Source organism: Channa argus, chromosome 18, assembly GCF_033026475.1.
Source record: "Channa argus isolate prfri chromosome 18, Channa argus male v1.0, whole genome shotgun sequence".
Taxonomy (NCBI): domain Eukaryota; kingdom Metazoa; phylum Chordata; class Actinopteri; order Anabantiformes; family Channidae; genus Channa; species Channa argus.
The window spans coordinates 17,689,247-17,712,015 of NC_090214.1; the positions used below are offsets into that span (position 1 = coordinate 17,689,247).

At 36.6% G+C, this 22,769-nt stretch overlaps 1 protein-coding gene across 4 annotated transcripts in view; it reads right to left on the reverse strand.

Moving 5' to 3' along the window:
• whrna (whirlin a) overlaps window positions 1-22,769 on the reverse strand; it is a 125,429-nt gene that overhangs the window by 51,249 nt on the left and 51,411 nt on the right. For all 4 annotated transcript variants that reach the window (XM_067483761.1, XM_067483762.1, XM_067483764.1 and 1 more), the window contains exons 2-3: window positions 17,800-18,018; window positions 13,915-14,040 (exon numbers count right to left, since the gene is read on the reverse strand). In XM_067483761.1, coding sequence (XP_067339862.1) covers window positions 13,915-14,040; window positions 17,800-18,018 — 345 coding nt within the window. The remainder of the gene's footprint in view (window positions 1-13,914; window positions 14,041-17,799; window positions 18,019-22,769) is intronic.

Consider the following 22,769-nt stretch of genomic DNA (forward strand, 5'->3'; position numbering starts at 1 on the left):
TGAGCTCTGCCATGGTGTGTCAGTGTTTCTGCTTTGTTTCATGGTGAATTCCCCCAATCAAACTTCTCTACAAAGGTGCTAGGCAGGGGGAGGGTGGGTAACCATGGAGATGGCCTCCCACCTGAGAGGTGTGAGTGACGACTTCATTTAAACATGTGACGACTCCATTTAAATATGAATGAAAATCCCCAAACCTTTGTAGGCATCATCCCGGTTCTACTATTTTTCTATTTTTCAGCGCGATCGAATTTTCCGCGTTGCTCCGTTGTTGTGTCGCAAACTTCTTTAACACAGTAGATTTACTCCATAAAATGATTTGTCCATATAACATATACGCCATGTGTTTGTCAAAGATCCTAATACAAATGTTCAGGATACTTAATGTTATTGAGTTCAGTCTCTTAATGCACAAGGGTAATTGTGGTGTGTTTTACTTTAATGTATTACAACACGGAGAGAAATAAAGTATTGTTAATTAAGGTTCCCTATTCAGCTTCCACCTAGGTGGTCCCTAGTCTTCCGTGGGGTCCCTATAACTAAATAAGAGTATTTATATTTATATATTGATTAATGTCTTTGGAAATGTTTGCTTCTCCTTCAAAACAAGCTGTACTGCAAAGCAGAAAGAACATCTTAATGATGCAACTGTGACAGCAGTGAAGTGCAGTGCAGCGAGACACGAGTAAATTCTGAGTATTTAAGCGTAACTACATGATCTTTTCTAAGCGTACTAATGAACCACACTTTCAAAATGCATCAAATAGCCCCTCCACCACACATCGATTTGATAAAATGTATCATATGGAGAAGCCCAAACTCTGATCAGTGTGAAGGGTCAAACCATGTGTACCTCATCAGTGCTGCTTGTCACTGAAGATTAAGAAAGAATCCATGCTGGCAGGAGGACGATGGCCCACAAAAACAAATCCATTATATAAGCCAGAGCATGTGGTGCTCCTCACAAATGTTGGGATAACCTGCTTTCAAACAGTGCGGCATGAGTCACAATCCGGATAGGTTTATGTCTCCAACTGTCAACTATTTCATTAGTGATCGGGTGATTAAATGAACTGGTGATTAAAGAGTTCTTTGTTTACTCTTAAAGAAATTCAGTTGACACTGAAAATCCTCACATTTCAGATTCACTGACAAAACCATTTTTGCTTCATGTTCTTAAATACTAAACTTAAATGTTTTCATGACCTCTTGGAGAGTTGGAGAGGAAGGTCAGTACATTTAGCACAATTTGCACTTTGGACATAAAATGCAATACATGCCAGCAAACATTTACACAGACTGTTCATGTATATTTTTCTTTGCATTGTTCATGGAGACCTGACAGCTATCACAAACGTTGCCTGAAAGGACGACAGTGCCTGGCCTAGTGGAATATATCTGCTCACCAAAAGCCAATACATAGAGACAAGTGTAGAGACATGGGTTTGACATTTATGATGAGCTGTGAGGGAGGACATTTGGCCTTTAGTTCTGACATTTGCAGGATTCTCTCAACCAACTTAAACAGGTTCATGACTGAATAAAACAAAGTTTGTAAGTTATTGTCTTGAGGATAGTAATACACCAAATTCATAGTCAAAGTTTAGTAGTTTTGACCTAGATCTGATCAGAGCATGGTGAACACCAACTTACAGTCTAAATCGGAATAAACATTTTAAAAGATTCATTAGATGGCTCACTGAAAGCTGTGTCAAAGAAAGCAATTACATAATTTAAGGTTTTCTGAGTTGTTTTTCCACACTTGCTAAAATTGCAAACCCTTAAAAAGAAACAAAACTGCAACATTATAAAAAAAATAGTTTATATAGTTTCATTATAAATAAAGAAACTAACATGTTCCCCAAAGATGACTACAGTATTTGTTTGAAATGCAAAACCACAGTAAAAACAAGGACATAGCATTAGTGTAGCAGAGTATTTAGAGCTAAAAGTGTGAATGTTTGTCATATGCTGATGTTAGACTGCATTATACACAGACACATAAGCTCTGCATGCTGCTTTCTGTCAGACACTGGATAACTTACTGAACCATGGTGTATGCTACCTGTTCACCTGCCAAAATGCCTTTTTGTTCCTGTAAACCCCAGCGCTACACTTATATCATCAGCTCACTATTCAACTGTTTTTATGGAGGTTTGAACAAATGTCCAGGCTGTGTGACAAAGGTCTTTCATGATCCAATAAACAATGACCTCAGTGCTGGTGAGAGCTCAGTCACTGTTTTATCTGTCAAATTATTGTATTGAGAGCATTTTAAGGTTTCTCTTGTGGAACTAGACATAACACATTAGAATTTAAACTACAATGTGAGTCAGTTATGGCCAGAGTCTCTCTCTTAAAAACATATCTTTTTAAACAATAATGAAGATGAAAATGTGGCACTGTGCACTCTCCAAAATACCAAAACAGTCACAAAGAGAAACTGAATCATTAGCATTTATTCCATCTACAGAATGTTATTGGTTATTTCAGCAGAAGTATGCATATTGCTGTTTAGTTGGCAAACATGGCCATCAGAGCTCAGTCACTTCTAGAGAAAACATGCAGTTTGCATTTATAAATGGCACCTACTCAAAATACACACTGCCTTCTACATTTGTCCTCTGTGTCATTTGTATAAGAGAGCAGTTGCTGCAACTTACAATTACTTGCATTTGGCTCAGTGGGGCGACTGATACTGTGGACAAAGCTCTGCAGGAGCCACATCACAGGAAAAACTGATGGGCTGTATTCCTGCTTCCTTCCTTATCCCGACTCCTGTGAGAGAACAGGTGAGTGCACTCAGAGCAAGAGTGTGTGTGTATGTGTGTGTGTGTTTATGTGTGAGACAGAAGAGTAATAAGTGTGGTGTGTAATAAGTTTAAGTGTGGTTATTTGCTGAATTAGATATATTTTTGAACAATGTCTATGCAGACACTAAAGCAAAGATCAATTGCTGCATTAACATCCAGTAGTCTCCAATCTGGATAACTTCCTTGTCTATGTTGCAGACATTGCAGACCAAATTTGTGATAAAAAAAAAAAATATATATAATAAAACAAATAAATCTTCCAAATGCTGACTCACCCTTATGTAACTGGCAGTCTGAGTTAAGTCATCAACTGCATATCATATGTGTATGATCTCTTTCAGAAATATGGCAATTTCTAGCACTTTAGGAAATATTTATTGAAACCAATTTGACCACAAACCTTGGCCAATTCCCCTACAAAGATACTACATTGCTATATTCAATGTTCTTGTAAATGGTTAAGTACACATAATCAAAACAACACTGGTGAGAAAAAGAAAGAAAATCTACTGATATGGTTTTTATGTGAAAAGCAGCAGTTGTTATTTACTCCTCAATGGTCCCTGGTGATTGGGAAAATGAGGAAACCCAGGTGCTTGTCAACAGGCCAGACTTTGATCAATGGGCCTCTAGGTAGCAATCCCATTTTTCTGTTGGCTGTGTGGTCCACAGTTGGTGCATTCCGTATTTGAATCTCATGTTTATTACAGAGAGAAACAAGGAAATGCCTTCTCTTTTCTTTCAGCAAACTGGGATTGTGCTGCTAGTTTGGGCGCACACACACACACATATTATACACATATACATATCTATAAGAAGCTGAAATAAATGGTTTGCTTTGCCTCTAAAGTGCTTTCCAGCTGTGCAGCCAGAAATAGCATAATGTGGAACTCATTACCATTTCACACAGCAGGCGCTTTGGAAGGAAAGTTGTTACTGTATTTGTACCTATATGTTGGATGTACTACTGAAACACTAGGCCTTGATATTTCATGTACAGTGGCAATGTGGGTAGCAGGATGTTTAATAATGTCGAAATTAGTAGATGAATTGTTGACGGCTGACAGTCACAAACGCAAGGATATTAGAAGCAATGCCTAACATGTTGTTTGAAAGGATTTGTAGCTAATGTCAGCTTGTTGCTAAAAATTGTCCTTGGAAAAGGTGGATGGACACACAATTGAGGATATGGTGGTCAGAGTTGTTTTTTGTTGTTCTGTTTCCCTGGGATTAAATCAGAAGTGCTTACACTGCAAAAAAAAAGCCACCTATGGGCAATTTAGAGTCAACAGTTTACCTAACACACGTCTTTGGACTGTGGGAGTAAACCTTAGTACCTTCAGGAAACCTATGCACACAGAAAGGCAGCAGCTGGTCCGAGATTGAAACCAGTGTCTTGTTGTGAGGTGGCAACGGTAACCAGTCCACCACTGTGCTACCTCAGTCAGGTTCATTTATTTTTTGGACAGTGTCACAATTCTTATCAGTTCCGCTCTGTATGCCACACCACTAGAACCTGTTCTTCATAGATCACTAATGTTAGTGGCTTAGAAATATTTAGACTTGGCCAGGGCCGTCTTATTGATTCACACATAAACAGATAGAAGATCTAGAGCTGATTCCAAGTGTGGCTTTAAAATTTGGAATCTTATTAACTCTCAATAGGGTGTCCAAGCTGTTGTTGCCAGTGTAACAGGCCCCCATTAAGCTTAAAAACAAAACAAACAGATATGAGAAATCAACTGTTTGGTAAAATGAACGAAAGCGCCATTGAGCTAAGAAACATCAATAGATTTTATTCTATCATTTCAACGATATAGCAATGGTCCACTAACTGACCTACGAGATGCATATAAACCAGATGATCCAAATGCAGCAGCATGTCTTTTTACACATCACAACACTGATCAGATTTATTATAATATATTTATATCTCTGCAGTGGTTTAGAGTTTTTCTTCTACTTCTACTTCGCTTTTAACATACATGATTAAGCCATTTATGGTAAACTTTCTGCACTTTTCAAACTATTGGCTCTCAAAGCGCTTTACACTGTTTCTCATTCACCCATTCACACTCACAATCACAATTCACAATCACACACACACACACACACCAATGGGGGAGCTGCTATGAAGCTGGCCAAGTCTCACCATGCAACTAAGTTGGGGTTCATTGTCTTGCTCTAGGATACTTCGACATGTGCCTTGAGGAGCCGGGGATCAAACCAGCAACTGGGGGGACGACTGCTCTACCTCCTGTGCCACATTCATTTATATTTACCCTCATTTGTATGTGGAAATTTAGTTTTTGTTCTTTGAACTGTTAGATTTTAATATTTATGTCTGTGTCTGTTTAATCTTGTTTTGATTTTTACTTCAACAGCAGCAGCACAGAGTTAAGAAATGTTACCCCTCAAGGCACAGTCAACCGTTTTTTTCTTCTACTTTACATTACATTCTATATCTACATTCTATTAGCCTAAGATGTTCTTATCAGCAGCTGCTTGACATGTCATCTCTAACAAATCAGTTTTTTCCTGTTCAGTGCAGTTCTATTAACACATTTTCTTTGTCATTTTAAATACAACTTTTAAAGGAATCCCTCAGCTTAACTATTATGGAAAATTGCTATACAGTATATGCTCATGTACTGGGCTTAAATAATTATCCCCAATCTCATGGACATGCAGAATCTGCTCTATGTTTTGCTCTATTTGAAACCAGCCAATGCTTAAAATAAACCACCATCAATCTGTAGAGTGGCTGTATGTGCTCAGGTCATAAGTTAAAGAAAAACACTGTGGGGTACATTTGGAACCAAACAAAAATATTCATATAGGTTTTTGTCAGTTGCAACCGGTTCAACAGTTTGGAAGTTAAAAGCCACAATGTGTGTGACTGTTTTTGCATTTCCTTTTATCTTATTGTGCAGAGGTGCTGATTATGTCTTTCAGAAACTGTACATGATGTAATATCTGCACATAATTTAATTATGTGCAGATAATTTAAATAATTGCCCATTCAATCCATCATGGCCTGGATGCTACACATTTGAATTCAAAGCACATACAAATGTAGTTATTTCCTTAAGGTTATTTCCTTACATTAATGCCTGGTGGTGACACTGAAGGCTTCCTGCCATTTCTGTAAACATCTGTCTATGAAGCACTCTGATGGCATGCTGACCAGCTGCAGGCTGGGAGGCTCAGCGGGTTTGGGATGTCTGACTCTATCAGTGACTCTTTCACTGGTGATGGGTCAACTGCTGATTATTATGTGATTATCGACTCCATGGCCAAACAAAGTGTTTTTTTCTGTTCCTCCCACATCTGTGCAGGTCTCCCAGGAAAGCATCTGGGCCAAATCCTCGGTCGGATTTGGCCTTGAGATGGACTGGCAAATTGTCTAGGGTGTACCCAGCCTCCCTAAATGACAGCTGAGATAGGCGTCAGCCCCCTGTGACCCTGAGCTGGATAAGGAGCATCATTACTACTAAAATCCCATAGTGCACAATAGAAATATCAATCATGCCAGTCATGATGGCTTGGATAGGAATAGTACTATGTAAGTTTTCCACATATTTGACCTTAAAGCATCACATTTGTAATTATTGTCATGTTAATACAATATGTTTTGAGTTATTACATCTTAAAAAACAAAACTCATAATGTATTCATTTGCAAAAAATATAATAAAATAGAAATAATAAAATATAATAACTTATTACATTATGTTCAAACAACTATTGTTCTATATGGTGACCACGTGTATTACATTATACACAAATATAATGTTATTGCAAAACTATTAATTTAGAGAGTAAGTTTGCTAGTTTTTTAACATCTTGAACATTGTATCCAGAGTACCTTTGGTGGGAGATCAGAAATGCAGCAGTGGTATATCTCCCCATTGAAATTGTATGTGGGTGGCTTAGTCCAACATTCAGCCGAAGTAACAGCATCTATGAAAGTGTTATGTCCCGGACACTCAATACCATCTATGGAGAAACCCTCTTCTAAAGATGACTTTATGGCACTTCTGCTTTATTAGACTGCTCACAGTGAAAAGAGGCAGAAAAAAGGAGTGAGAAGAAATGTAACAAAGCAACAAAGGGATCCAGGTCAATTTCAAACCTATAATGGCAGAGCCACCAGGAAAGCTCAGAAGTTGCTATTTAAGATTTTATTTTATACCCTTTTATCTTTTTGTATGAAGTGGAAGTAAAGTGAATCAAACTGCATTTTCCACTGACCGTCTTAGTGGCTTTACATGATCACTGTGTTTGGAAATGCTTTGTGACTGGGAAGAAAAAAAATGTGCGAGACTGTGGTGAACATCAATAAATGAAAAAATATTCAAAAATGATATTATAACCTCAGAATTTTTTAAAGTAAAATTCAGTGTTTGTTTTGAATTACTGAGTAGTATGTACATATTTTTTTGTTTCATTGTAATTTCCTTATTAAACTGCTGCAACATAAAATGTTTAATATGAGCAATGCTTTCATAACAATGGCTTGGAGTAGGAAAATTAAATATTGTCAGTGACGTAGTGGAAATACTAAATTTATGTGTCAAAATGGTATTAAAATTAAATAAAATAGGAGCCCTAAAATCAAACCCAGAGGAAGACCAAGCATGATGCTGTCTGAGTATAAGATTGATCTTCCCTTAGCTTCAGATAGTGAACTCATCTCTATCTCATCTCCTGAAAGATTGTAGTGCTGCATTTTACACTTTTGCCCATAATATTTTAATACAATGACTGGAAACACTGCACTAGGTTTGTTTAAATCTTATTTGTCAGATAGATTTCAATTTGTCCATATTCACGATAATTCTTCCAAGTACAAAAACATTAGTTATGAAGTTCCACATAATATGACCTGTGTTATGTTTTGTATATAGACAGTTAATAAGTGCATTCTTACATTTGAAAGAGGAAAAAAGAAAATAGATTTCTTTTGTGTTGCAGACTCCAGAATAATCAGCTTTATCATAGATATACCAGACACTTAATGAACCAATGATAGGACAAGAAATGAGTCAAATACTCCAAACAAAACTATCCAGTTGTCTCTCTGGTTTCCTTCATGTGTTGATCACAATAAAAATGACCTTTTAAGATCAGTATTAATTAAATTACACCAAATCAGCCAGATGTCAACAGAAGAGCACTGTGCAAGACTGACCTTTCTCCTTTACACTGTGGTGAATAGGTCGACATGCAATATAGGGGATTTTAGTGAGTAGGCCAAGCTTCTCTTGGAGTCAACACACATGTTCTATATTCAAATGTACACATTTTCATGTCATTCTTGATTACATACATTTTTCCAGAGGTTTTATTTTATGTCCCCTCTCACTGCAGTGTTATATTGAAACTACACAATGATTAAAATTTAACAACAAAAGGTTTTCTGAAGTTTCTCTTTTTTTCTCTTTTTAAGAGGAGCCAAGCTTTCATGTTTCTCTCAGACTGAAGGGTGAAGCAGTGACATGCTGGTGATGTGATGATTATAGAAGCCTGGGAGTGATATAGGCCATCCATCAAAGTCATGTGAGCCAGTTGAAAACCAACCAACAGACATGAACGGTGAAAACTTTAGTCAGCTCCAGGGTAAACAACTGAAGTGTAAGCACCAGTGTTGTGGACAGTTATAAGGAAGAATCTTATTCCACAGAGAATTGACAATCAGAGATGTCTTTCGCTTATATGAGTCTGAGTCCTCAGGATGTTAGTAACACTACTTTGGATGCACAATGAATCCCTCCGAGTTGTCACAAAAGAGCACTTAAATTAAGCTGTGTAAATCTTTTTGTGAAATGAATACTGTTAACTGAATGAAAAAGCAATTTATAGGTATTTAGATCACAGTTTTGATTCTGTGATAATTATATTGCCAAAGTAAGGACAATTAGTTAATCTGTTCATATACCTAACAAATACTTTAAATTATTTCAGAATACATAAAAATCTGTGAGCTGCTACGTTAAAAAAGCACCCCCAGGTAGAGAGAGAAAAATAAATTCAGGTAGAGATAATAAAATTGTCAATGCCATCTAACAACGCACTCAGTTACAGTACTACTACTGCGTCAGTCAAACTCCACACAAATCAAAGCAAACGCTGTGGCCAGTGAACTTTTTGCCTGATGAATGATTAATCAATTATAACTGCTGTTGTTATTGTCAGGACTTTTTTAAGTTTTACATCAAATCAAATTTCCGTTTAAAATTTTTCAAAATACACGTTTATTGTTGATTTCCCAAATGGTATGACATCTTTTTTTTTTTTACTTGAATTTAAACTCTGTTTGTTCTGAGAAGTAGCCTGTGAGCAACACTATCTGATTTGCCCACCTCGGGGGAAGTATGGCATAAGAAACAAACTTTTTACTGCATTGCTGTGGTGCCGCAGTAACACATTTAGGAAGTTGGTAAACAAAGCTTTCACAAATGTGACCACTCAGGCGTCTTACAGTTCTAAAACACTGTGCTGCACACTACGTGTTCTTTCAGGGGAGGATGCATCTAATCTGATAGAAGTGCCCCTCGCCTTCCTTCTAAGAGTCAAACCCTGGTCTACAGACACAACTGGAGGCTCATCATCCAATGCTAAGTGTTGCTATTTGTCAGAGCATACATGGAATAAATTGAGTTTTTAATTTATAATAGAGCAGATTAGAAAAACTGGGCTGCTTTTAATATTAACCTCTGGCAGTTTCAAAATTTCTTCCCTTTTTTTCCCCCCTGCTTTCGGGCTTATCCCGTGACTTCAGGGTCGGCACAGCGGATCGTGTCCACATGTTGATTTGGCACAGTTATGCTGGATGCCCTTTCTGATGCTCCCCAATATCTACCGGGCTTGGACCAGCACTGCACAGCTGGGGAAGGGAATGGGCTGTTAGGGGTTAAGTGTCTTGCCCAGAGACACTTCAACATATACCCGGATCAAACCAGTGACCGTGTGGTCCATGGACGACTGCCTTACCAACTGAGCTACAGCCGCCCCTTCCAATATTTCCACATGAGTTCACTAGGCTGCCAACTAGGCTGCCAACAACAATTTAGAGGCTACAAAAGAGAAAAACATTTGATTTTGGATTAGGTAGATATATAGTACATTATGTATAATCACTGACTTCAGTCTTCATTCTATCGTACACAGAAATATAAATATACACTATAACACACTGCATACTATATTATATTTTGAGGACTGATATTGTGAATACCAATTGTAACCTTTAAGCTTTAATAATGTGAATGACTATGGATATGTTTTATGTTTTATAACTTTTTTCTAAATGCTGATTACATTCTCAGGTTTCATCGATTGAAGGAATTTTGTTACACATTTTTATTATATCTACAATGGATTTACAACCCTAATTCATAAAAAGCTGGCACGATGTGTAAAACTTAAATAAAAAGAGAATACAATGATTTCTCATCAACCCATATTTTATTCACAAAAAATAAACCGCATTTTAGATGTTGAAACTGAGACATTTTACCATTTCATGAAAAATATTGGCTCCTATTGAATTTGATGGCAGCAGCACACCTCAAAAAAGTTGCAACAGGGGCACTAAAAGACTCAAATTGTAATTGCCCCAAATCAAAAACAAACGGAGAAGCAATTGACAAATATTAGGTAAATTGGCAATAGGTTACTAACACGGCTGGGTATAAACTAGTAATGGATAAATGACACCTCCTGGAGTGTAGGACATAGTTCGCTAACTATGCTAACACAGTGTTAACACTGTTTTAGTGTATCGCTCCATCGCAACATTGCCGGCAACATGGAGAAAGCATGGGGACACTGGAAATGGTTCATCCCTTCTGACATGTGGATGAATGGTTCTGTTTACATAACCAGCTGATAATAAAGTGCTAATTGAATGAAAGAGATGTATCTATTCTAATAAGTTCGAATATAACCAGTATAATATGACAATGAGTAATAATATGTCAAACACAGAATGTAAAAAAATCTTTTTTGTGAGGTCGTATAAGTGAAAAATGCGAAATGTTTTTACAATTTTTTATTAAGCAAGAGAAGTTTTTTTTAGCATGTTGGGGCCTAGGCGATTTTGTCTCTTTGAGACCAATTGTCCTGCTTTGGAAAAAACTCTTACACAAGGTACAGATGAGGCGGGAGAACATAAAAATGTTAAAGCAAGTTTGTAGAGGTGCATTGATGAAGTACTCCTGTTTCTGTAAGGCAGCTCTGTGGAGCAGAGCCGACATTTTAGTTGCAAATAAAATTAAAAGTTAATTTATGTGAAAAAAATTAAATGAAGAGTCCTTCAAAAGGCAATTTGAGCATAATTAACTCAAATGAAAACTGAGCAAAAGTGGAAACATATAAGTGGATAATGACGAAACAAAAACTAATACAAACAGCACCAAACAAAATCTCTTCTCCTCGTTTCAGCACGAATACAGTCAAAAGTAACGCTTCTCGATAAACACAAATGTATCAGTTTCAAAATCTGATATGTTCTATTATGAATAAAATATGGGCTTATAAAATTAGCAAATCATTGCAATCAAATCATTCTGTTTTTATTTAGGTTTTACACATCATCCCAAATGTTTTGGAATTGGGGTTATATTTCCTAAATATTCAGATAGACATGAAGTTAAATGTTTGTCAGTCACACTTTAATGATACCAGAAACACCCACGACTCCTGATCTCAACAGGAAGGTTGTATAGAGTAATTAGCTCCTTGGAGATATGACATATTGTTTAAATATGTTTAGTTAAGCTCAAAATATTTAATCGGATGGAGCGGAGATTTCTGATCATTATATTTTGCATGGACATTTTGCATAGTCGAATAAGTGTGCATACAATGCATCTGTGTCTTTGCCTGAGTGTAGGAGGTTGTCTATGGCTCAGTGCTCTCTCCTTTTCTTACGCTTTCTTACACTCCCCCTCATTCTGTCGAGACAGCACCTAGCAGTTGGGGCTGCAGGTAAGGCCACCAATAGAGCATTTCTCCAGTCAACAAAAGCCTAGGTGAAACACATCACACTAAGCAGCACTAACTGCCTTTTTAAGATCTTGGTTTCTTACACTGAACCCTGCACTCAAGTCTGAAAGTGTTTGCTTGGAATGAAAAGTCCATTACCTCCACAGTATTTTCAAAGGATTCAATTCCACTCCAAATGTCCAGCTGCCAGGTACCAAAACCGAAAATCAGTGGGTAAGCTGGGGCAAAACCAAAACAGCAATTTGATCCTTGGTTTTGATACATTCCTCAAAATCCACATCACAGCAGAAGAAGTAGTATTAAATACTTAAAGGGGAAACAGCATATGTTATATCAGAGTGTATTAAAGCCTTCTCCACCTGCTGACTTTCCCTTCCAATCTTTTTAATAAGAAGCTTTTCTACTTGCCAACAATATTCCACATTAAGATGCTATACTGAGTACGTTTGCCTGTGTGGGCCCACTAATAGGTGTCTGTGTAATTGGCTGCATGACTGGCTGATCACTAACAGGCGTGAGATAAAGGGCTCTGGAGAGGAGACGTCCATTCTCTCTCTCCTCCTGTTGCCATGTCACAGTGACAAACACTCATCTTCAGGCAAACCAGCCAAAGCAGTGCTTTTTAAGGATGGATGCTCGACAACATGAAAATGAAAGAGTAGTACGTCACCACTCTACATCTATTCTTCACTTTTTAATTCTGAATCAAGCCCATTTAAGTTAGGTTGTCTTGAAATCTGGTCAACACACACTAGGAAATGAAGCAACTCAGCAGCCAAGATAATACACAGATAAGGAACATTGGATGTCTTGTTCAGCTTCACAACTGGATGTATTTTATTGGCACTTGAATACTGCAGTAAGTGATATTAGCAGATCTTAATTTATTTTTTATGGTGTCTTTTAATGACCTTAGCTACTTTTATCCTCTCTGGAAAAAATACCCACGAAATAAAAAGTAATACAAATAAAATTGGTAATCAAAACACCATTAACCAAGAATAAACTGATAGAAAGTTGTAATGTCAGCTCTATGGAAACTAACCAGCCTTATTTGCCACATGTTAAAGCTAAGTAAGCTGAACTAGCTGACCATACACACACACACAAAATAGCAGTTTGGCTAGGGTTAGGCAAAAAAATGTCAGGGTTAAGTTAAGTTAGGTTTATAAACCTAGTTTGATCAAATTATGTGCTTTTCCTTCAATTCACTTACTGTATTCATCACGTAACAGACATTTCATGATTTATGTGAAGTTACTTTTCACAACAAAGCAAAACACTGTTGCTTCACACTCGACTCAATCTCAGGTCTGAGCTTTGTTCAACCCACTGTTGATCTTTTGTTAAGACAGGTAAAAAGAAAAAATTCTCTCTCAACATTCAATACTTGTAAAAAAAAAAAAACAAACTTGAACCACCTACAAAAAGTTTTGTTTTCTAAAAACATTTTGTATGCATGCTGAGTTAGCAAAAGTTTGCATCTCATTGCTGAAATTTTGCTAACGTTGTAGTAGTCAGTTGTGTATGGTAGGGGATAATCTTCAATTTACTTTACACATGAATATTTACGTATTAATAACAACTCCACTGGCCATTGCCTAAGGTTTGAGTCTTACCTTGCTGTGATCAGTTTATTAGGATATTGTTATCAATACAAAGTTAAAAGTGCCAAAAACTTGATGAATGTTCTTATGGAAGCTCAGTATTTAGGTTAAATGATAAATGACAGTAATGAGCCTTAGATGTTGGGGCCTACTAAATATGACTGTTCTTGACTGTGTATGTTGACTTCATAAAGTTTACAAGGTTAAAGCCAAAATAATGTAATGCTGAGAGAATAATGGTATGAAATATTTCTCTTCACAGAATGCTAAACCAAATATGGGGAAGCATTTCGCAGCAACGCACAAAGCCGCTGGCATATAAAGTGGTCAACATTAAGCATGGCTAGAATAACAAGCTACAGTAAGTATGACAGTTCCCCAGCAATAGAGAACAACTTTGATCTAAACTGTCTGAGATTTTATATGAGAGACAAAAATGAAACAGTGGATGTGTTTGAGACAGTGAGGGGAAGAATGACATGATACCTTGAGTCCTCCACAGTCTGCTGCTGATCCCTGGTCCACTCCAGTAATGTAAATACCTAAAGCATATTCTGCTCCTCCCCGGATCATAAGACCTAAAGAACGGCCATCATCCAAAACCAAGTTGACCTATCAAAGAGAGACAGAGCAACAGACAAGGACAGCTTAAGCAGGGGTTAAATGAGCCAGACATTTCTTAAATATAATTTTAAATGAAATTTTGCAGCCTCAATTGTGTTGCTTGACAGGCTGCCAAATGCACCCCTGGTGTTAAGCTGTTCACAGGGAAATGGAGACTTGAAACACAATGAATGAAGGGAATGACAGCACCGCTCTCAGCAAGGATTTGCTGGCAGAAAATAAAGGAATTCAGGAGCTACTTAGATGTGGTGACTGTGCCAATAATGAGGAAGCTAAATCTGTTCTGATTGGAGGAGTGACTGTTTAAATTGGTCAATCAGTTTGTTTACGAAAGTCTTTCATGTCAGAGCCCTGATAAGCAGAGCAAACAATATGTGACAAATAATCAGTAAATCAGAATTATTGCAGGGCTATGAAACATCACTGGTGTAGCAATCAGTTACAAATACTGCTGCATGGAGCTAATGCTACCTTCATTATATACATTACAATGCTCACAGTGTATTTTAAAGACATTCATTCTTGCAATTGTATGTAGACAGTCAGTCCAAGCTTTGTGGATGTGTGTACAGTATACAAAGCTTTCTTCAAAGACAGTAATCACTCAGAAAAATAAGATGCTTTAATATGTTCCTCACAGCACTAGTCACCTCTACAAGAACTCAAAAATGAGAAAGAAGTAGAAAGAATTTGTTGATAATCCATCTATCAGAGAGTGGATATCTCATAATTTAACCCACATACATTAATGGTAATATCGAGTCATAATATTCTTTCTCGTCACAAATAAAACATCGCATTACAAATTAAACTATGCTGCATTTCTCAGTAGAAGGGACCTGACCCTTCTCTCTGAGAATCACACCAGCAAGAAATTCTAATGGCACATGACATGCAAAAAGGAAATTACTTAACTCTGCAGCTATTTCCTTTGGTCCTGGAGCCTTACATTAATTCAGTATTATTTTAAGGTCATCTTTGTTCATGGCACACAAAAACCTTCTCTATATTTCACAAATGGCTACTTGAATAAACTGAATTAGCATTTCCAAAATATAAACAGTGTTGACGCTGTCCAAAACTGGACTAGCTCTGCCAGACTTTAAATCATATTATTACATCACAATAAAGCTCTTCATAACTTTATTTTAATGTGTCTGTACAGAAAAATCAGTCGAAACCTGGTGACTACTAAATGTCCTATTTGCAAATCTGTTAATTAAACAATGCTAGTTATTTTTTTATTATTTCCCCCACAGTGTATTTTTGGCATCACGTACAGAAATGTTTCTTTGATTTAATCCATGTTTTGTGGTCCTTCCTTTTCTAATATCTGCTTAACAAATGTCTACTTACTGGGGACAAGCCACCCACCTTTGCTCATTGCGAACTTGGAGGTATTCATGTTCTTGGTGACACTTGCAAGACATGGCGTGTAGTTTTAATTACTAGATTTGTCCTTGTTTTATTGGCAGCACACAGCAGCTCTTAAGGCTCAGAGTTTTGCCTGCCATCAGTTATCATTGAATCAATTTAACATGATGTTTCTCTCTAAAACGAGTCCCAGTGGAATAGTGTCTCTCCGCTTTATAAGCTTTGTAAGCTATCGAGGCAGCATTCATACAGCCTTTGGGAAAGACAAATGGATTTAATCATAGGACAACTTCTTGAAAGTTATTGTAAGTTGCATTACATAATGAAAAGTATTACCACTCAATGTGTGAACTGAATGACTTCTTTTTAATGATATGATAGCCAAGAGCAACACTTGTCACTAAATGCCAATAAGGCACCTGAGGTGGCTTTGGACAGATTTTCTAAGAATAAAAACTATAGTGGCCCTGAGAGCTAAAAGCACTGCAATTTGGAAAACACATATATATGCAAATAGACTAAACACAAGAAAATATACAAAAACAACTTTACCAACTTGACAACACAGGCCCAGCATTAAGAAACTGAGAAAAGTACTTTTCTCTATTTGGTTGTGTTGTGGCTATTTGCAGAGCATTTTATAATTCCGTAGTGTTGTGGCTTTTGCTGCAAGTTTCTAAATCCAGTGCCTGTGTTGTCAAATTGGTGAAGATGTTTTCGTATATTTGCTTGTGTTTTGTCTATTTACATCTGTTTTTTCAAATTGCTGTGCTGTGAGCACTGTACAAAACACCAACGGCCTGCTTCTAACTTTCACTTTCAACAATTTGAATACTGTTCTTGCTTATATAAAGCATGACATAGGACTTAAATGTACCAACACTGTACACACTACACACTATGCACACTAATCACATACTAAGTTTCGTTTAGCACACTGCACATTCTCTACTTTTAGTTGCTAATTGCTTTATAATGTCCCTTAACAACAGAGGTGGTGGCATGTCCAATTAAATAGACTGAAAAAGTTCAGATAACACTGATTTTCTTACAGGATAAATTTCAGGTAAGTGCTCATTTCAAACCCATCACATATAGACATATGTAAGAGTAGCTTTACCTGTTTTAATTCACGGGCACATGTATGTTAAAAGTACCTAAATATCATACATGGATTCTGCTAAAGAAACTACAGCAGCCAAACTATCTACAGAATTATTTCAAAACATTATGTGCATGGTGTTATCTACTGCCATTAATAGAGTTGAAGCAGTTAAGATGAATATGTGGCTCTCAGATGCTGAAAAATGAAAAGTTCTAGTGTAATAAATCTTTTAAACACCTTTGACAGTTCCTTCCCTACAGGTCATGATGTGGTGACAGGGTGGAGTTTTGTGGTCCAATTACTGTTATTGTTTAAGGTTTCGATTTTTTATAATGCCCATCATCTTTTGTCATTACCAGGTGTAACTATTATAATTTACTTTTACTCTTACCCGACTGCCATCAGCCTAGTCAAATACAGTGCTTTGGAACCAGATGAAAACATGACTTGCTGATCCACAGCACTGAAGCTCTTTAATAGCCATTAAACTGGATGGTGCAGATAAAATAGAAGCATGAGTCTGCAAATGTGTGACCTATTTGTTATACAGAAATATACATTAATTTGGCCGATGTTTCCAAAACATCTGCAGTGGTACTGCAGAATAAAAATGACAATGTCAGACTAAAATGACTAAGACCTTCCATTCTAGGTTATTTGAGAAAATATTATTAATCTATATAGTGAACACAAAAGTAGTGCAAGGGGTTCTATCATAAAGTTAAGTACTTAGAAAACTTCTCTTTATTAGCGGAGTAAAAACTCTTAACTAGGCTAAATGTGAACCAAAATCTTAATCCTTGTCTTATTCTTAAGGTCAGACCGCAGCATGATGCTTTTTAGAGACAACATTTTAGTTGGTAATTATATGGGATATTTGTTACTGTAGTTGGGATTTATAGATACAATTCTTAAAATTTATTTTGCTTACTTTAGTTCAGCTTAATTGTTCTTGCATTTCATGAATATTTGATTTCATAATTAGATATATTTAAAGTTCTACAGAAATTAAATACATTATCTGTGTAAGTAAAATCTTGAAATTAATATACTTTTTTAATAGTGCACAATGGATGTAAGGGATGGCCATAATCACTTTAAAAAACATTTAATATTATAAATCAAATTTTTATTTTATTTATTGAAATGGTGACTATTTTATGTTTCCCCTGAATGTTACTGTTTCAAAAAGGTACAAGCAATTGTTTTCTACAAATTCAAATAAAAACACAGACATTGCAGATATTGCTCCATGATTCTAGCCTCACCTTCTTCTCATCTCCCTCCTGCAGTAGCTGCATGTTGCTCCTTCGTTGGCTGTTAGTTCTTCTCAGGGTGGCGCTCCGATGTTCAGGCAGGTCCGGAGGTGGAGACACACTCCGACCCTGAGGGTCAACCCACGTATAAACATGATTGGTGACATAGCCACCAGGAATCCGCCCAACTGAACGCACAGAGAGACAAAGCTTTTTGCTGCCCTTCAGCACCTAAGGAAAGGAAAGTAAAAGAGAGGAGAGGACAGGAGAGGAGAGGAGAGGGAATTTACTGTAGGCCACACTATAAATACAAAAAAAAAATGTCCATTTGTCAAAACAACATACTTCAAATAAGAGCTTACTCAAGGAGCAAAGAATGAATGAAAAAAAAAAAAAAAACACTCAAATATACTGTTCACAAACCAACATTACATGTCTAACACATTTCTCCTGAAAATAGCTGTTGGCTGTGCCTCATTGCCTTCTAATTCTTTGCTCTTTGTGCAACCCCTCTTTCGATCAATGTATTTCTTTTTGCAGTAGTTTGAAGAACTGAGCTGAAGCTCATAAAGATCAAATAATACCAAACAGAACCACTGCTTTCATTTCAGATATATGATGATCATAAACCTCACTGTTTTTAAAACAGATAGCAAAACAGTCTACAAGAAACCGTGCTCACTTAATTAAAGTCAGTTTTCCTTGCTGTTTTTAAGGAACGGATTAATGTGTTTTTTTAAGATGATGGAAAATCAGGGAGAGTAGGCCAGACAGTACTCCAGCTTCTACTGGGGGATAGCTCCCACATCTTTAACAGGTTGATGATACTGGCTCAAAAGATTGTTGAAACCCTGAGATCATCACAATATAATTTAGACTGAGGTTAAATTGTTAAGAAATCTTGTCTCAGTGTCTTTTACCAAAAATGTAATTCATTGTGAATACTGCTGAGTAAGAGCACAAATGCTGGGTTTAAAACATAATATTTTAGAGCTCAATTTTCACCATCCTGAAAATCGACACTCTCCAGAGCTCAGCTGTGCACAAGCAAAAAAGAAGGGTGATGTAGCGCATTCTTGTTGGACCACCATGTCAAGTTCTAACATGATTAAATGTATGAAAGAAGTCAAAACGCATCTCATCGAGCCCAGATTACAGGCTCAAATTATATCAGTTAACATTTTTCAAAGTTTCAAGTCAAAGATCTTTCTTCTCTTGGTGTAGTACTACTTAAACAAATGTCTTTGTCCTGTTGCAGATGCAGTTTGCAGACATTTGAATTTCTACATTTATTAAAAAAAGGCATCATTCCTCATCTTTTAAGAGCCATAATGACCCTTTTTGTCAGCCAGTAATTTTTATGTTTTTAACTATTCAATAAAAAACAGTAGTGCCACAAAATGTAGAGGTCGTACTATGTCTCCGTTAGTCCTTTGTGCTGACTTTTCAGTGTAATGTTGGTGAATAAACTTCCCAAAGTAATTCTGTGTCCCCCAGGAATCCAAGTAACTGCTGTTATCAAACACAATGTCCCCCCATTCTCTCCTTCAATGAACCACACATGAAGCCAAGCTTCCCATCAATCTCTTTTCATTTGCCTTCTTCCTACAATACTTGCAAGGAGCTACTGAATGCTTCTGTTGAAATGCCTGCCATATGTTCCAAGCAAAAACTCAAATTATTAGTTTCAGATTACTGTAAATTGCAGAGGAGGATCGTGTCTTTGTGCAAAGTGATCTAGCTAAATCAATTTCACAATCCTGATATGTGCTGAGAGATAATAACTTCAACTGTGAGACAAAAAAATCTTGTCAGCACTGAAGATCACTGACAGGACCAAAATACCTATCATCTTTCCTTTCCTCTCCTACACCTAGCCTCGCTCTTTATGAGCAGCATAAAGAACTGCAGATAAAGTTTACTGCTGATAAGCACTCACACCAATAGCCTCCACTCCCAGACAGAAGATTAAAAGCAAAGAAATACATACTAAAAAGGTACATAAAACCACACAGTATGAGGAGAAAAGGAAAACTTTGGGGATTTTATTAATGAGGTAAATGCCAAAATGACAAAGCTTTCCTTAATGTGATCTTTGCACATTGCCAGTACAAGACGTGTTATATCACTGTGGGCCTACAGATATCACCAGGGGGTCCTGGAAATCAAAATGCAATCAGGATTGAAATGTTTGCAGAAAGATATGCACATACAGCAACGAGAATCAGAGAGTGTTAAAAATAAAACAATAAAAGTTAAGTTATTGAATGTATTGAGTGTATATTAAATGTTTTAATAGTTTAACTATTGATCCGTTTTTGTTTTATGTGATTTCCTGTTGGTACACTGATTTCGTGTATATTAACTGCAAAAACTAATGTGAAGTATGTAGGACATGCTGTACACTATTATTATGGAACTGGGACACAGCTATAATTATATTGAGATTAATTGTTTTAGAGGATAGAATTTTCTAGGGGATGTTGATAATAATATCAGTGCAAAAAAATCTTTAAAAATAATAATTAAAAAAAATTATTAATTAAAAAATAAATTTCAAGCATGTATTTACTTAAATTGGTGCTGTGCTTTTTTGGTAACTGTTTAATCCAAGTGGCTTCTCTGTCAGATATGTTGCCAACTACAACTACAACTTCAGAACATTACTTTGATATATAATTATAAACCTTGATCATTGTCTGTGCTGGTCTGAGAAATTTAACTGCATTTGGAGGAAATGGAGTAAGAAGGCAAAATGGGCAGTGTCTAGATGCAATGAGAAGAGAGAGTGCAAGAAGTTAGGGCAACATGACAAGGAGAAAAGAAAAGATGGAGGGTAATGGAGGTGGTGGAGTGAGGGCAGCAGGTTTAAGAGGCTGCTCCATCCTGTGAATAAGAAATAGCCATAATCGGCAAAGCAGTCGTGGTACAGTGGTCCTAATGCGTTGTCCCTGGAGGAAAGTGCTGATTGTGACACTGGGCTGATGAAGCTCTGGTCTGCTTGCAAGCAGAACAAACATCTCTGGGAAAATAATAGAATATATTGCAGAGCATAATGGGAAATGGCAACAACAGGTAAACTGCTTTCAGGCGATGCTGTGAAAAAAACAGTACGGTCTCATGAGAACCTAGGCAATCCATTTCACACAGTAAAGCTGACTGTACAAAGTCTGGCAGTAGAGGACATCCACTGACATCACTTAGAAATGCATGGTCATATACTGTACTGTAAGAGGTTTAAAGGTAGTTGGTGTCGGCAAAATTACAGAGTAAGGAATGACTTATGATACATGAGGGAGAGACGATAAAGCCTAGTTATGTGGAGATTCACTGTATTAAGTGGATCCCATGGTCTTTCAAACAGTTTTCACTTCGAGTAGTTAAATCAGCAAAGAGCACTGCAAAAGCACTGTAAATATCATCATCATCATCAGTCATGAAGTCGTGTGCTAATATGCATGAGTGCCATGATTACAAAGCTATTCGAACATCAAAAACTGTGTTGGTTTGGGTTGTTCTGAAAAAATGTCCACAGAAGTGTTAGAAAGTTTGAGATTTCCTAGTAGCCAACATAAATAAGAGGAATAATTACACCAAGTAAGAGCTTTTTCAGTTTTCGTATGACCTCCTGACTGTTGTTTTAAGATAGACTTGAAAAACCTGCCAACCTGTCTTTCAGGAGGTTTTTCTCCTGTACGCTGCTTTTCAAAATGTTAAGTAATATACAATGCATTTCCTGAATCAAAAGGCCCTTTTTTGCAGTGTAAAGACTTCACCTCAGTGTAAAAGCCATGCAAACAACAGACCAAAAACAAACAGAACCAGCATATCTTATGTATTTTCACATATACAATAGTACAGTTTATTGAATGCCCAGGGCTTTGTCCAACGTTCAGCTTTCAATGTTTGGCCAAAACTATATTATTAGTCATAATAAAAGCTATTTATAAAAACTGATACTTGCTGCTGCACAGTTTTTTTACATGTGATCACAGCAAGGTTGGCAAGACTGGGCACAAGATAAAATTAAAACCCACTACTCTATTTGATGTCATTATGAAGAACTCAAAGTTGCTGCTTTTGTTAGGGTTAAGTTGAATTTTTGTCACTTTATGAAAGTTTAACAAAACACTCATCTGCCAGCACCAAAGCATTTCTTCTTTGATGCTGGCAGATGATATGGCTGCAGTTGAGACCATTCCACATTAATTGTTCCAGCTAATTGTACAAGCTTGATAAGTTGTCATGGACTCGCATAAAACACAGGCACATACAAGTGCATCAAAGCATGCAATCTTAGTACACAGTCACTTACAAACAAACACACCCACCTGCTTACACATAACTGCAAACTACAGAAAACAACAAAAACAGTGAAGTGAATTGCTTTTTACGCGGTTTACTTTCTACTGTCAGAAAAGATCTGTCAAAGAGATCTGTTTTGCACACACACAATCTCACATGCAGATTATATTTTTAAGAAAAACCTTCTTTTATGAACTTGCCACTAAAAGGCTGTTAAATTAACTTGCTAATTTCAGTTAATTAATAACTGAATAAAGAATGTCTTAATAAAAAATTGAATTTATTGTCTATATTATGTTAGGGCATATATTTTTTTTTTTTTTTTAGTTTTATTTTGTGAAATAATCACAGAGTTTGTAATTAGTTTATTTTTAAGCCGCTTGAAAGACCAAATATTTAAAATTCCATTTATAAAAATATCCATATATAAAAATCCAGCACCAAGCTGATTCTATGCCATATAGATTTAAAGCATTTCAAGTTGTACGTAATGAACACACACATACATTTTAACATATAATTTAACAATTAATAATACTATAATCACACTTAACTCCATGAAATCTAGTAAAGTGGCCAGTTTCAGTAACGCAGCAGACCCACAATGACACATTTGCTGTAGTGCCGTACGATGCATCCCGTCCAATGCCCTGTTCACAAAAAATACAGTCTCACTC